General features: G+C 40.9%; 1 protein-coding gene and 1 long non-coding RNA gene across 2 annotated transcripts in view; one reads left to right on the top strand and one right to left on the bottom strand.

Annotated features, from left to right (window-relative positions):
• Positions 1-1,983: 1,983 nt before the first annotated feature.
• LOC139828080 (uncharacterized) lies at positions 1,984-10,310 on the bottom strand. The gene is made up of 3 exons (XR_011739286.1): positions 9,999-10,310; positions 4,139-4,238; positions 1,984-2,777 (listed from the first exon to the last, which is right to left on the bottom strand). It is a non-coding gene; the product is annotated as an uncharacterized lncRNA (long non-coding RNA).
• Positions 10,311-10,426: 116 nt separating this feature from the next.
• The window catches only part of IPO7 (importin 7), a 36,753-nt gene continuing 30,598 nt past the window's right edge, over positions 10,427-16,581 (top strand). Inside the window, exon 1 of the mRNA XM_065838096.2 lies at positions 10,427-10,620. Coding sequence (XP_065694168.1) covers positions 10,537-10,620 — 84 coding nt within the window. The 5' untranslated portion in view covers positions 10,427-10,536. The remainder of the gene's footprint in view (positions 10,621-16,581) is intronic.

Genomic DNA, 16,581 nt, shown 5'->3' with positions numbered 1-16,581 from the left:
AAATTCAAAGCAACATGAAAAAGTTCAGAATGTGTTTAATTGAAACATTTTAGAAAAGCTACCCATATTCTGATAAATGAATTGCTGTACCTGTATTCCCATAGGAAATTATTCAACTAATTGAAAAAGCTAAAATATGACTGAGAGTACTTACTATTGCAGTAAATGAACATCCCAGAGTAAGTTGTTAATCAGTATTAGGGATTAAATGGGACAGTCTGATAAGTATAGACTGTTTTCATTTATGGCAGTTCTGTGAAGGAAACCTTCAGTTCAATCTTGAACATTATATACCCAGTCCTAGACAAGATTCCTGTTGAATATCTTGGCTGAATGCAGAAATCGAGATCTGCAAACATCTGTGATAAGGACATTTGCACACTTCTGCTACTGCACACCACATTGGTACCTTTTTGAGTGTGGACAGACAATGGGATCAGATTTTTGGCCCATTTCCTGCAACAAAATAGGTTAAAGTCAATGACTGCAGAAATGTCAGATGCTTGTATAAGACATTATTAATTAATACGACGTAATAATTTCTGAATAAGCAAGGCTACTACAGAGAAAATTAAAATAATGCAAAGGAGGGCTGATAAGTGGTTTTATAAGAACTAAAAAAAGCTGTTGTGCCATTATTCTGTGGAAATCTTTATTGTAGCTGAAGCAACATACTTGCTTTTTTATGTGGAATTACTTGCTATACTGGTGATACAATTTCATGCAAATACTTTAATAAACTTTCAGCTTGATTTAGCTGAAAGTACTTTCATTATTTTATCTTGTCAACCCAGCAAAAACATGCATGAAAATTCATTTCACATTCTGAAGTGATGAATCCTGCTTGGGAAAGCCCAGGAGTAGAAGAGCAGAATGCTGGCAAGCAGGAGCCAAGGAGAAACAAGGAGTGCCCAGGGAGGAAGCTGACACAGCTCTTTGTTATCATGAGAACACAGTGTTGCCCTGCATGCATCATTCACATACCTTCCAAAGGTGAAATGAGAGGCAAGTGTTTTCCATTTCATTACTTCACCAAAACATGTGGAGAACAACAGAGTCTTGTTCAGCCAAAGACACGGGCACTGGCGCTATGGTTCTCCTGTTTCCACACACAGTCCCTGCCTTGCCGTTGCAGCTATGGGAGTTGGCGTGCAGCAGTCATGAGGTGCGCTCGTCCTGCAGGCCAGCCTAACTGAGCTAATTTTAATCTCGCTGTTGGCTACCTAGAGCCTGGAAGCCACAGAAGTGCGAATTTCTGGGCCAGCTCTGTACTAACTCAGCCTCAAAGATAATGCTGGTACATTTGGGCTGCTGTTCATGCAGCAGCTATCGAGGATAAAGCTGTGTCCCCCATATATTTGTATGTCATATGGGGGCAGATACCCATCAGTAGCACACGCCCCCCACATCTCACCCACCTATTATTCCACAGAAACGGCTACTGGTGCACCAGCAGCCCTCAAGAAACACATACCTGTGACCACAGGTACAGTATGAAGTTGTATAATATCCATTTCATTGCTTGTTTTAATATCTGTATTTCTTTAGCAATTTACATATAGGTCAGAAGGTGTCCTATGTTTACAATTCCTGGGCATTATAACTGCTTTTGTTAAATAAGAAAATACTAGTATTAAAAGCAATATAACCCAATAGAAAACATATTCATCCTATTTGGACAGCAATAGTGAATTGTAAAGACTTGCAAAGAATAAGCAGTATGAACCACCTAATAAAAGTGCTAATCAGGTAACATCTAAAATGCAAGTAAATGAAGGAAATTAGAAGAATTTGGTTTTATTAAAAATATATTTTTAATACACTCAAGTTCTGATATATACCTTTCTTCTATCTAGGAAATGCATATCATACTTTTCAACCCTAATTTTGTTATTTTTGACTCTTATAAGCAGCTATCTAAGGCTTATGATCTACAGAGTTGTTTCTAATACAAAAATAATTTGGTGAAGGAGTAAGGTACTTTCATTAAATCCTGTTTATTTTAAAAATACATATCAAAAGTTGTGCTTCGCTTGGTGTAGCAGGAATCAAACAGACAGGGGTAATATTTTTATTTTAGTACTTGTAAGTAAACTTTCCAGATTATTTGCTGCTCACAAACGCTGTATCTAATCTTAGTTTTAATCCCAGTCAGCTGTGAGCACTTCCCTGTCTGCCTCTGGGTATTTCTTTGATGCGTTTATTATGCTTCCTCTCAAACAGACAGAGAATTCACCAGGCAACACTCAGTCTCCTTTATTTGTAGTCAGGCCCAAAGAAGCGCACTTGGCCACGTAGCTCCAATTCTTCACCAGTCCTGTGTGGGGTCTCTGCTTTTAACACAGTTCTGATTATTTCAGCTATATATTCCATAAAGGAACAGAACTGGTTTGATTTTTTTCCTGCATGAAAAGCTCTTATCTACCTACTTTCCCTGTATTATGTAGAAACCAGAGAACTGTATTCTCAATTTATGTTACTTTTCTAAAAGAAAATAATGTTTACATACCAAATGGGGAAGGCAGTAGAGAATATACCTAATTGCCTGGCCTAAATCTTAAAATTTAGGCATAGAATGGATTTTAAGGATATCTGTTTGGCATTGTATGACTGTCATCTTGAACTTGCTATTTATGAAAATTAAAAAGGAAAGTTTTAAAACATTCAGTCTAATATTTTATTTAAAGATAAGCAATTATTCATTATATTGACATAGTAGTATACATACCTGTCTTCTCAACTTTAGAAAGGACAGAGGGAAAGGTAGATCTGAAAAGCTGGAAAAGTAGGAAAAAGGAATATTGTACCATGCCAGCAAATATAAAATGTCTCCTTTTTCATAATAAATATATAATAAAACCCAAATGTGCAGTTAAGACTGTGGTCATCACTACAGGTCAATCATATTTACTGATTTCTTATCCGTGGTTGAATGTTACCACAGCCATTTGATGTCATTCATATTGCATAACAGACTTCTTGATCAACTTAATACCTTTTACCTCTACCGCTTTTCTTATACCTTCTTTTCCTATATCACCTCGTCCTTGAAGAAACTTTTCCTCTCTTTTCCCCTTTGCTGCCTCCACATTCTTCTCTCTCATGTACTGCTCCCACTGCTACTGATGACATCTGCGCTGCTCAGCATCTATGGAAAACTGCACACCCCAAATACTTACTGGCAGTTCAAGGTGCTTGAAGGAAACAGAGCTTCCCAACACGCTTGTGGTGTCACCTCACAGCAGCATTGGGAACTGATGGCCAAGGGTCTGCTGGCCCTGAGCACACCAGAGGCTTCTCACCATGGCCTTGACCACCCCCGGCTGCCCCGTGGCCTCCAGGGCTGCCAGGACTCCAGTGGACTGCCTAGAACTGCACTGACTGGAATGAGTTAATAAACTGAATGTTATGTTACGAGATTACTAAAATTCTTAATGTGCACATGTAGTGCCTTGCAAATGAAAAGCTTTTCCAAGTGCTGAGAATTTATTCTGAGTGAATTTTTAATATAATAAAATCCTAGTCCTGTTCTGCTGTACTTGTTATTTAATCAATTTAAATGGAAACAGGATATGATTATAAAGACTAAAATTATTCTAAACTGGACTAACCTGAACTCTCTGTCTTATTAAAGAAAAATTATACTTTGATAAACAGCTCATATAAGCCTCGCTTGAACACATATTTAATAATACAGCTGAAGTTATAGCTTAAATGTACTTCTGTGAAGTTTCAGAAATGTTTGCATGTTACCCAGCTTGAACATTTTCACAGCTATTTCTAAACAATTGCAGTTTATTGCTGTGTCTTGGCTGTAAAAACTGTATTAGAAAGCTTGTGTTTTAAAAACCAGCATCCGCTTGAACACTAAGAAATCATGGATTCACATCCCTTGTACTTAGATTTCTATAATTTGCTTCCTCAACATTTCAAGTTCACTTTACATTTGATCCATAGGTGTCCATTTTAGGAACAATCATAAAAAATAAGATGAACTTGCGGTCCTACTTAAGGAATGGTAAGGAAAGGACATGTTTTCTTGCAAATATAAAAGCCTGCCCATAATGCACATAGAGAGAAAGCATTCCTGGAGAACACAGTGATCGTAGTCACTATTCTGAGGACATGTTGTACTCACATGCAGCAGTTCTGTGATCTTCAGCATGAGTTTTCACTTCACGGTAATACAACACATTCCATTCAATACATTTGTTAATTTCTGTGCTTCTGCAACTGAACTAAAAACATGAAAAGATCACAAACTGTTAGTGCCATCTTAGCGCCACAAGTACCAGTTACTCTCTCCTGCTCATCTCACCAGGGTGTCACAGATGTACCATTCTGCAGCTTTGTAAGTTCAGTATTTTCCCCAAGGGCCATGAAATTCAACGTTTTTGTTCACAGAATTCACAGTTTTCTCGTATCCGACATTCATTATCTGTGTCTATGTGCCACTGTGGCTTATCTGAAGCTGCCTCTTTCTCCTTTGTTCTCCCTGCATTAAAGGAAGTAAATTTTTAGCACAGTTTGGCAGCAGGTAGAGTTCCAGAGCTGGACAGGACTCCAAATTGTGATCAGGGAAAGCTAAAAGCATAGATGCATATACAAATATAAATGTACAAGCTGGAAAACTGTGCAGCTGGGTTAACTGGACTTCCAGTTTGTGGAAGCTGAGCCTTCAGGAGCAGATACATCTAACATGAAAGAAAACAGCAAAAATCAAACCATCGTGCAGTTTATGATCACATCTAACCCAACATCCTGTATAGTACTGGTAATTCAAGTTTTATGCATGTATTCTTTAATAAAGCCCTAATCTTGTTGTTTTGACTGAAGCACAGCTTGTGTTTTTACTAAAACGTCTTCCAGAAGAGCATCCAGTCTCAGAAGATGTCGAGAGACAGAGTACTGATTACTCCACTGGGAATTTGTTTCAGTGATTCTCTGGTTTCATCTGTTACACTTTTGATCCTGCTACATCTTTCTTCACCAAGAGCTGTTCAGTACCCAGTATTTTCTTCTTGAGGAGATACTGTCATTCTTTTTTCCCAGTTTGCTGCCCAGAGTTAACCGTCAGAAGTAAGAATTGATGGGGGAGTCCTGCACCTTTGAAGAGATCTTTATAAAAAAAAGTTCACAGTCTCATTTTTCTGAATTCAGAAGAATAATACATCAGAGTTTCATGTTTTGGGTTTTTTTGTTTGGTTGGTTTGTTTTATTTTGTTTTTTCTTATAAACCATTGGTCTAAAAGCTCTGTCTCCTTGGCACTTACTCAGGATCATTGGCTCTGTTACAGTGACTGTTTCTTTGATGCTTCATCTCAGCATTTCTACTCTTGCTGTCCCACTTGCATACACTTCCACCAGCTAAAGACTGCATCTTCTTTTCAGCCTCTGTCCCCTGGGAAAGCTGTTTGAATACTGAGTTTAGCATCCACTCAAGCCTTGCTGTCTGGCTGGCGGGGGTGGGGGCGGCTTGCAGGTTTTTTTGGGGGGATAAAGCGACTGTTAAGCTCATGGCTACAAAGAGGAGTTTAGTGGCTTCTTTACATCCATCCCAAACAAAACTTCAGCAAAGTTTACCTTAGGGGTGAAGCCAGCTCCCAGCTGACATGGGGGGATTAAAGGGAGCTGTGCGAGCACAGGATGGGCACACGATGGCATCTGCTCTCCTGGCTGGTGCAGCCTCGGAGCAGGGACTCTGCAGGGAACGTCCCTTACACTGCCCACTGCGTCACTGCTTTATCTCATCATCATGGTAGCGACATGCAGTAATCAAAACCCCTCACTAATTTTGTCATAAACCTAACTTGGATATTACAAATGTATCTCTTCAGCTCAAATAATTTTTGTGGCTAGTTTATACATGCCAGTTTGCAAATACTTAAAAAACATAAATGCTAGAGCTGTGCTCTGGCAGCGCAGCATCTGTCTCTCCAGCACCAGAGGAAGGGACAAATCACTTCCCCACTCACCCTTTTCAGATCCCCACTTTCAGCTCGAAGATTGTGCCAAATCTTTTGCCACAATGTCCTGCTGGGAGCTCATGTCAACCTGTGTGCCCACAGTGTCCCTGACAATCCTCTCAGCCTACAGAAACCTGCCTGCATTTTCTGTTCTTAAATGTAAAACTTTACATTTGGCTGCATTAAAGTGCATTTCTGTTTGTTCTTCAGGTTACCAGCTTGTCCCATCCACACAGGGTTGTTCCACTAATCTTAAATCATCCTCACAAATGATCTGCAGTGACTTTATATTTATTTCAAAACTGCTTAAATTACAAGATAGCAAAGAGTCAGCCAGTGGTATCAACAGGAATCCAATAGAAACTGGTCCCTTAAATAATCGCTTTTATCACCTTTTAACTGAGAACTGTAATTTAGCCAGTTCTCAGTCCCTTCAATGTATGCTCAGTGTTATAGTCTACTACAATATTTTAAAGCAAAGAAGTCTGTTTATTCTACAACATTTTCCCAGCCAGACCCCCTCAAACAATTAATTGCCTTTATTTGACAACTTTACACTAAATCATGCTATCATCAGTCTTGTTTTATATCTGCATCCTGAGCTTTTAAGACTGTTATAAATAGTTATTTGCAAACTTTGCATATTGGCACAATATTTCTGTGCATACTTTTCCTTTCCTATTTCCACCTTTGAAATAGGTGGAGTACCTCCGCGATAGCTTTGGGAGGTGGTCATTTATCTGCTCACTCCATGTCCAAACTCTTTTGGATTTACACGCTTGGTAGGTACTTTCACATGCAAGTATTTTTTTCCAGATTGTGGGTTGATGTTTTGAATGCTGTTGATGCAGGAAAACACTGTCTTTGCCTAGCTGGAGTCAATTTGGCTGCTGTCAAATCTGTTCCAGCACAGAACAGCTGACAGCAGCATTTATCAGCTACTGCCTTTTTTGGAACATATAGATGGCATGAAGATTTGTGCAAAATTTTTAGAAAGATCTAGTGAAACCACCAAAACTTTACAAGGCTCATGAAAGATCTTTGATAGCTGCACTCCCTTTATACACAATTTTTGACTTGTAGCTTTTCATTTACCATAAAGAGAATGGTGCCCCAGAATGGCATACGTGCTAAGCAGTGCTTTGCAGTCAGCTCCAAGGGAATATATCGCTTTATTAAAGCTGACAAATACAGTCTTTGTTATCGTTCCAACTTTCCAGGGAAAATACGAATGACTGCTAAACACAAGACAGTCTCTGAGAGTTTATCTTCAGGAGTAATTGCAACTGATTTGTATCCAATGTTTGAGGCCTGTGCAATACCACATCTGCCTTTTATGAGATAATCTGAGAAGCTCACTTTTCCCACAGCGGCCTGAGGTTGTTTAAAATTGTTCACACACAACAGAGAACATTTATCGGGCAGCTAATCTCTGCAGCATGGATACAATTTTTGCTGTTCTGAGACCAAGAATTTGATAAGGCTTGTCTGGCTAGGGGACACATTTCTCTCCAACGTTAACTCTAGTGATGTGAAATCTGATTTTAAAATTACGTCTTATATCAATTCATCTGTTGCATCTTGCAAGAGATTTGTTTTTGCTCTGGTGGGATATTTTTTACCTCCTTTGTTTGCTAAAGAGTTTTGGCCAAGGTCCTCACTTATTGCTGTCCTGTGATGTCTAGGCTTAAGTCTCTTCTGTTCTGCTAATCCTATACAAAGAAAGTATCTAACAGAATTGGGTGTATTTATTTAATCCAAATAAAATTTCATTGTTCAGGATGTCACAGTTCACCATCCCCTTATACTGTCTTATCAGTTGTCACCTGTTGGATTGCTCCATTCAAACTACTAGTATGTGTATTCTTCCCTATTCCATCTTCAACGTGAAACTACCCGTGGCAAATGTAATCCATCAACAAATTGTTTGGATTTGTGACAAAATCATTTTTTAACGTTCTGGATATTTCTTCTTAGTGCTGGTGGCACATCTGTGTGAAATGTTCATCTTGACTGAATCTTGCGTTTATTAATTTATGTGAATCATTTATGCAATTAATCCTGCTGTGAGGTTAGTTGTTATTATTTCTGGGCAAGCAAAGATTCGAATGCAAAATATACTTACAAATGCAAACATTCCTTGACATACAATGTCTTCTTTTTCAGAGTACCCAAGACTCTGGACAATTGCTTACATATTCTTCTGTATTTCTTTTTTTTTTTTTTGTCCTCCTCACTTTTGTATACAAACGGTAACAGCTCTGGCAATAAGCTTCGCTAGCCACAGCACCTCTGCTGACCATGGCTCATGTCCCATTGTGCTTTTCTTTGCAGATCTTTGTATATCTGACAAAGAGTATTATTTACAACCAGCACATCATGAGTCCTTTGTCTCTGAAGTACTTATTTTTTCTTTTTAGAGAAGATAGATTCTGTTTCATAAGTTGTTGGCTCAGCTTAGCATCTACATCCTCTCTGGTTAGAGGCATTATTGCTTTGCTCCTCCTGTACAAAGAGCATTGAGATTTGATCTTGTTATCTCTGCTGTGACACAAAAGCATGGAAAATACTTTGTTGTAGCACTTTTTAATGGTATTGAACCTGCAGTATTTCATCTTTTTCTACATCGTGGGCAACATCTAGAATTGGAGCGTGACTGCAGATCTGGGCAACTTATATATAGAAGAACATCCTTTGACATCATGTCCTGAAATTATGCTACATTGCCACTTGCATCTTCTGGATCTGTTTGTCTCCTGGACTTATTTAGAAACCTGGGCATTCATAGCTTCTTCACTGTTTAGTTTTATAAACAAGGCACTCATTTTCATATTTGCAATAAAATACTCAACACCTATGCAGTGTAGATCAGTTTTTAATGTTATGTAAAAAAAATGAAACAAACACACAAACCTGAAAAACCACATACAACAAATAAGTAAACAAAAAACCAACACCAAACACCAACAAAGCAGCAGTAAGAGAAACTGAGAAATCTGGTTTTTAGTCCAGCAACAATAATGGAAAAGTTACTCATTTGGAAAATTTCTATACAAAAGCAAGTCTGCTAAGCTGTTTCATATATGAAAAGACAACCTAGATAAACCTGACTAGTGCAGATTTTGCCAGCTGGGACGGAACTGGTTTGCCTGCCTTGGGCCATTCTCTGGGACACTGGCCAACAGAGAGAGAACGGCCTTCAAAGCCAAGCTGGCTCCATCCAGGCGACCTGCCGGGAATGGCCTGTGGCCCACGCTGACTCTGTGTATGGGAAACGTCTGCAAGACCACTAGTGCAGTAGGGTGGTAAAGGGAATAAAGTTTTAATGTGGCATTTCCTGAAACTGTTTGACTAAACAAACACAGTGTCCTCTATCAATTTCCTAAAATGTGTCACTTCTAATTTGTGTTATTTTCTATATGCATCTGCATTTCTGCTTTTCTATTTAATATGCAGTTTCTGTTAATGTGTCTTCATTCCAAAGTTGTTCCAGGCTGGGCTGTTTGAGAAACTTTCTTTTTCTTGATTGTATTGTCTGACTGTTCAATAAACTGCTCTCACAGAAATAACTCTCAAAATTTCAAGTATATCACTGCATGTCATCCTCCAAATTAAGACATGACAGTGAATGACTCTATATACTACAGATAAAATTTTACAGATCACTATGCACCTAACTTATAAACAGTACTGCTTATTTTATTGTGACTATTCATGTAAGTGAAACTACTTCAGTGCCTAAATGCTTGTAGGCTGAAGTGACTCACAGAGAACTGACCTAAGCTATCCAACTCTGATTTTGTGACTGAGCCGACTCCTCTGGAAATGATAGCTCTGGTCATACTGATTTTCTGACAATTTATGACACATCTTCGGGACTTTTTTTTTTTTTCTAAAACTAGCAGAACAAACCACTGGATTTCACCTGATGCTTAAGAACAATTTGCACCCTGTGCCCATGATAAAGCAAGTGCCTCTACGGGCGCCCATGGCTCCGCGCATCCCTCTGCCCTCACCAGCCACCCAAGTCACCTCGCAAACGTGAAGCTCTCGTGGTAAAAGGAGAGAATCTCCACCGACCAACGGATCCCACTTAAATCTTAACGCGGCCGATGAGTTCGGGGCACAGTGTGGGCCGGCCTTCCCCGCTCCTCCGCCACGGCGGGCAGCCCTGCCCGGCCCAGCGCGGCCAGCGGCGCCTTCCGTAAGGCCGAGGTCGCCTTCGGGCCCTCACCGGTCAGCGCCGCCCTCCGAGCCGGGCACCGAGCCCTCACACGGGGAAACCGAGCGGCGGACCCCGCTCTGTCCGACTCTCCCTCAGCGTGCGCCGGCGGCCCGGCGGGTTCGGGGCGGGCGGCAGCTGGGCGCGTGGCGGCCGTTGGACTACAGGTCCCGTGGCGCCCCGCGGCGGCGGGCGGGGCGGGCGGCGGCGGGGGCAGCTCTATCCGGGCCTTTGGCGCTCTCCCTTCCTTTCGCGCCGGCGGCCGCTGCGAGGCGGCGGGTCCATGTGCGCACGGCGCGGCGCGGCCCCGGTCCCTGCCCCACGCCTGCTCCTCTTCCCCCCGCCGCCATGGACCCCAACACCATCATCGAAGCCCTGCGGGGTACCATGGATCCGGCGCTGCGGGAAGCCGCCGAGAGGCAGCTTAACGAGGTGAGGGCGCTGACGGGGCCTGGGCCGGGGCTGCGGCCGCTGCGATACTGGAGAGCGGGAGGGACGGCGGCGCGGGCGGCGGGGTCGGGGCAGGCCTGTGTGAGGGGGAAGCGGGGCCGGCCCGGCGGGAGCGGCGGGAAGGGGCCGAAGGCGCGGGGAGACGGGGCTGAGAGAGAGCGGGCGGAGGTTCCACCGCTCCCCAGTGCCTCAGCCCCGTCTCCCCGTGCCCTCGGCCCCTTCCCGCCGCCGGGCCCCGCCTGGTGTCACGGCGGCTGCGGGCCGGGCCCGGCCGCCCGCCTCGCATTGTCCCCGGCACATGGCAGCGAGGCCTCTGGCCAGGCCAGGCCAGGCCGTGCCGGGCGCGGCTGCTCCGGGCGGGGGGGAGGCCCCCGTTGCCTTTCCCGTCGGTAACAAATTATCTCCATTGTCTTCCTGCTCAGCCGGGGAACGGGGAATCTATAGAGGGGTGTTTAAAACTGGCGGTGGCGCAGGGCCCCGCCGGCTCAGAGGCCAGACCAAATCCTGCCTGGGACTGACTAAGGGCAGCCCTTGGGTGTGGAGGGCAGTGATTTGTCAAGGACCCCCATTACTTCATAAGCAGTGCAGCCTAAGGGTGGCCTGGAGTGAGTTCAGAAACATCTGGTAGCCTGGCGCTGTTTGGAGTTGGTACAAATCCTTTGGACTGGGGCTGGGCAGCGCTGCTGAGGTAGGTGTGTGTTCTGGGTGTAGTATCGACATGTGCCCAAGAGACGGGGGAAGACAAGAGTTCCCAACCCAGATGTGTCACTCGCTTACACTACGGTAACGTCTCACATTCGAATATAACAAAACCAGCAGGTCCTAGTTCCACACATTTCAATTCTGTATTTTTGTTCTGCTTAACTCCACCTGGTAAGTGAAAACTTTTCTTTATTGACAAGGCTCAGCCATGGGACTTTTAGGTACTTTGTGAAAAAGGTGTTCTAGTGTTTGATTTGGAGAAAAGGTGATAGCTTGATGGAGGAGGTAAAGGATAAGCCTGTGTGGCAGCTCTTGTGGTGCCTTCAGTTGGCCCTTTCCACAAACATTTTGCTTTGTTGCTCTTGAGCAGACTTTAGGGCTGATAAAATAGGTTTACTGCAACAGATGTTCAGCAGAGCATAGATAAAGGTGAGCCAAATGTTCTGCTGGCAGAAGAGAACATTCAAAAACTGAAGGTATAGTTTCTCATATTATAAAAAATTGTAATCAAGCTGAATTAGTAAGTGAATGACAAATATTTGGTACAGTTCAAATAAATAGCTGTAAAATTATTCAATGTTTAATTGAAGTTTGTATAAAGTAATTGACTATCTTTTCCATATGCTTTAGTAAAAAGTGTTTTAGTGTTTCTTATTTAAACCAGAAGTGCAAATAATGTAATTACCTATAAAGACAGCAATATATAGAAAATCTTAAGCTGACTCCAAAATGCAGTTTTTTGTGTTCTGTGCATGTCAATATCTATATAATATAGTAACTTGCTTGAAATCTATTTTAGCTATTTTCTGCAGGTATTAAGTTGCTGAATGTGCAGGAAATTACATTCTCTTCCAGTCGGGATCTTCAGCAAATGGCTAACTCTGTTGCGTGAAGGATCATGCTCACCAGCAACAGTTTTTTATTCAGACTTCTGAGCTGAAACATCATGGTGTATTATGTACTACATAAGTATTAAATTGGCATAAAGTCCAAATGTCTGTGCCCCTTTAAAAACAGACGTGTAAGAAATCTTTATTATTGGAAATGTAGTCTCACTGATCTTGCACAGACCTTTTGTGATAAAAATATTGGTTAAACCCTAAATCTGCAAGCACTTGTATGTATCTGTAGTTTTAGTCACATGATGGTATTTATTTTGCATAGGTTTATTGAAGTCAGTTCTGCGTTTGCCTGCAGGATACTGGTCTGAATTTGTGAACTATTAGGGAAATTGTGTTACCCATTAGTATTTTATTTCAGGGTCTTCTTCGCTCTAAAAATGAAGTCATTCAGCAGTAAGCAGTATTCTTGGACATGGCCAGGCACACACAAGTGTTTTTATAATTTAAGTTAATTGTCCTTGGTTGACCTTTTAGTTTACCTTTAATTTGTCTGAAGTGCCTCTTTTGAGCTGATGAGTCTGGTTTTCAGTAGAATGGTCTTTTTACCTTATCAGAAAAGAATGTGCTTCAGTCAGTAATTGATATTCCTAATTAATGGAAGAGTTAACTATCTAGATCTGTCTTCATCACACTCTATCAACAAAGTTTCCACTGACTGGAGGAGGGAACCAAGAGTATGATTCTTGGTTTATCCTGGCTTTGTTATTTTTCCTTTGACCTTGGCTAAGTCATTAATTGTTCTATGCTATATTTCTTCTTTCTCTAAGTTTTATCAGGTTATATTGCCTGCATATAAAATGCTGTGAGAAATTTTGGAGTTGAGATATGCTAAAAAAAGGCAGGTATCTGAATCTGTTTGGCTTTACTTTGCTCACTGTGAAAATAAGTTATAGACAACGATACCAGTAGTTCTTGTGTCCTACAGTTTCTCCTGTAATTTCCAGCTGGTGATGTACCCTGAGGTCTCTGTCCCTCTCCTACAGGGGAAAGCTGTGTTTTACAGGGACTTGGAACCAGATTCTTCAAGTAAGATACTGGAAAGCAGCAAGATGATGTTGCCTTCTGAAACAGTCTTTGTACTATGTATATAAAGCGTTTCCCAGAAATGGTGATGAAAATAGGTATTTTTAACTATACAGCTGTGGAATGACACTCTGAAAATAATACACAGTGGTGTTTCATCTTTTAGTATCAACACATTTATAAAGGCACAGTTGCTAGATAGTACTTTCCTTGGAGGTTTCTTCTTTGCAATTCTTGATAGTTTATAGCTTATGTATGTCTTGTAAGTATCTGAGATTAACCCCAGTGCATCTGAGCTATTAAGACGTCTTGAGAGCAATCCCCAATAACTCATCATTTTTTTAAGTCAAAGCTTATAAAGTTTGCTTACAAAAATGTTATTCTGTTATTCTGCTGAAAAGGTGCCTTTCAGAAGTTACGTTATGCTTAAGCTTTCTCATGTTCTAATATAAACGACAGGAGAAGAAGTGCTTTAGCTTGTTGACTGGTCACCAAAGCACACCATCAATTTAACAGAATGCAGTAGGGCCTAGTTCAGTGTCTTTCATTGCCTGCTTGATAGATACAAATGTCAGAACGATGGAATGATTAAATTAAATGATTGGACTCTTGACTACTGAGAGACCTGGAGGGAAAGGTTGTCAAACGGGAAAAAGCAAGCTGGTTATTACATGGTCCCTTTCATCTAGGAACTTTAAAATGCTGAAATGCTGTTTTGGATACTGTGGGATACGTATTTATAGTGTTACCCCTGTCTTTTTTTTTTTTTTTTTTTTTTGACCTTTTGTAACGTGGTCTTCGTGTGTAACACCTACAGCTAGATATTGTAGCCTGAGTAAGGACAAGAACAGAGCCAGAGTTTTCTGGCTCTGATTATCAGATCATGAACTCTCTTTCAAGGTTGTTAATGTGACATTTTACCAGAAGTACTTGTTTATTTTCAGTTTTCATCACTTCTCTTATCTTCCATCTATACATTTTGATGTATGCTAGGTGAGAGATGCTTTGGGAAAAGGATGGTTTGTACAGTGTATATATCAAGGCTGGTCCAACAGCAGAAATCCCCTTGGGGGCAGTAAGGAACCGATGAAGCTTTGTCTTAGTTGGGAGTAAGTTACATTCTTGTTGCATGTTGACCAGTACAAGGTAAAATCCTGGCAGGCAGGGCAACTTGCCACTTTCTCATGACTTAGCAAATAGTTACTGTGTGTGCTTAGCTAGCCTTTGCTAAGAGCACATTCCTCTCTTCCTCTGCGAACAGAGGAGCAAACAGGCTTCAGAACTTGTAGACGGCATTCTGGTGAAATGAGCGTCAAGGATGTTTGCGAGATCTGATAAGCGTGCATGTATTTTTTGTGGAGTTTAAGCTGGATTTACATATACATTGTAGCTGCATGAGAGGTGGCAGAACTAGCTTGCAAAAACCGGAGGGCAGAATGACTTCCACACCTGCTGAGTTCTTAAAAAAGAATTGAAAGAGTTCTACAGGGCGGTTTGCTGATTCAGCATGGCCTTGCAGTTCCTGACCTTACCTTTCTATTAAAAAAACCCCAAAACTGTTTCATCTCAGTCTTATAGTTGTGTTCACCTAGTCCTGTTATGGTCTAGATTAAAAATTGCATGTAGATTTTTTTTTTCAAAATTGGAATGGCAGAGATGCATCGAATTTGTATTTTTTCAGCTTCTTTAAAAATAAATTGTAGCCTTTATTTAAATGTGTGCTACTTTGTATAACTATATAAGTAACCAAGGGTTCTAGTTCAGCAATATATGCTAAATATTAGCCATGCAATTTGCTTTTTTGGTAATGGTAGAAGAGGTGCCTATAATAGCATGTCTGTTGCGGTATCTTAAATTCTTAATGTCCAAGAAGAATGCATGGAGGTCATTTTACCTGAGATTAAGCTTCTTGTTTTTATCATTTAGCGACATGCAGGTTTTGCATAAGATATGAATAATGCTAGTATTAAAGATGGATGTAACTCACTTTAGTGGCTATGATTACTGGGGGGAAAAATGCTTTTCCACATCATCATTAACTGTTGATAGTTCATACGGCATGAACTGGTTTCTTTAATGTTCACTTCAAACTTCATTTATATTTCAGATTACATAACTTGTGTGACACTTTACTCAAAAACGTGTTTTAGCGCATGGCTAACGAACCAACTCTGCTAGGAAAATCTGCAATGAAATTTGCAAAAAGATTGTATGTTCTGGAGCAGTGATTGATATTAACAGACAGTGGTACAACGTTTGTGGTCTGATAGAATACATTCCTCAACTAGCGAGGCTGCATAGCAAAGATTGCTCTTGGGAAAAGTCCCTGAATTCTTTGGCTGTTGGACAACAAAGTCATACCAGTGACACAACGTGTTGGAGGATTCGTAAAGGGGAAGGACTCAAGATGCATTTTTTTTTTTTTAATATTGTTTTACATGTTGGGAAGCAGCCTGTGTGACAGAACCATTTTTTTTCAGTTATCATCGTAGTTTTCTAAGTTAATATTTATTATAAAAGGATATTTATAAGCAAGAAGTAAGATAATAAAAGACAAAGTTTTAATGATGTCAGAACTTTATGAAGTCATAGAAATTGTTTCTATTCTCCACACAGCTTAGAGTATGTGGTAGCAGCCATTGTGAAATCCTGATTTTAATTCTGGCATGCTGGAGCTGTGGGACTTCTGCGTAGAATGATACGACCTGACTGTGACTTCTGCTGAAGTGACGTCAGTGTACCTGATTCTTCTGGAGCCTGAGGCACATGTGGGCCAGCAGAATCTTCTACATTCACATAGTTCCCTGAGAGACCTTTGAAGTATTCTGGCTAATAGCATGCACTAAAATCAAAAGCTGGTATTTGTATAGAATATGTACCTAAAATAGGTGTGTTTTTTTGTTTGTTTGTGTTTTTTGAGTAGTGTTGTCAGTGAAGAGGAACATGGTGTCCTAAGAGGCAGCTGTCTTTGGAGAATAAAAATACTAAAGATTAAAATAACTGAAATGGATGTGTGTTGAGCACTTTTGAATGCTGTATATAAAAAATTGTCACCTATATGGTGTCTTACTTGAAGTTCAGTTGTTTTTTCCGCGTGCCAATAAAACATTGGATGCTCTTTCTAATAGTAAAGCAAAAGCAGGGAGCAAGTGACAGGTTATTGTAGTGCTGGATTTTTATTTGTCCCTTCAGTACACACATGCCTTCATGTAGCTGTCCTCACTCCCCACACTTCAGTTTCTCTGCAGTCACCTTTCTTTCCATGGCTCAGGAAGGGGGGCATTGTAAACAGTCCTTTATACTCCATATAGAATGC

Source organism: Patagioenas fasciata, chromosome 5, assembly GCF_037038585.1.
Source record: "Patagioenas fasciata isolate bPatFas1 chromosome 5, bPatFas1.hap1, whole genome shotgun sequence".
NCBI lineage: Eukaryota > Metazoa > Chordata > Aves > Columbiformes > Columbidae > Patagioenas > Patagioenas fasciata.
The sequence above is the reverse complement of the archived record's forward strand: the minus strand, read 5'-3'. Positions and strand labels throughout refer to the sequence as shown.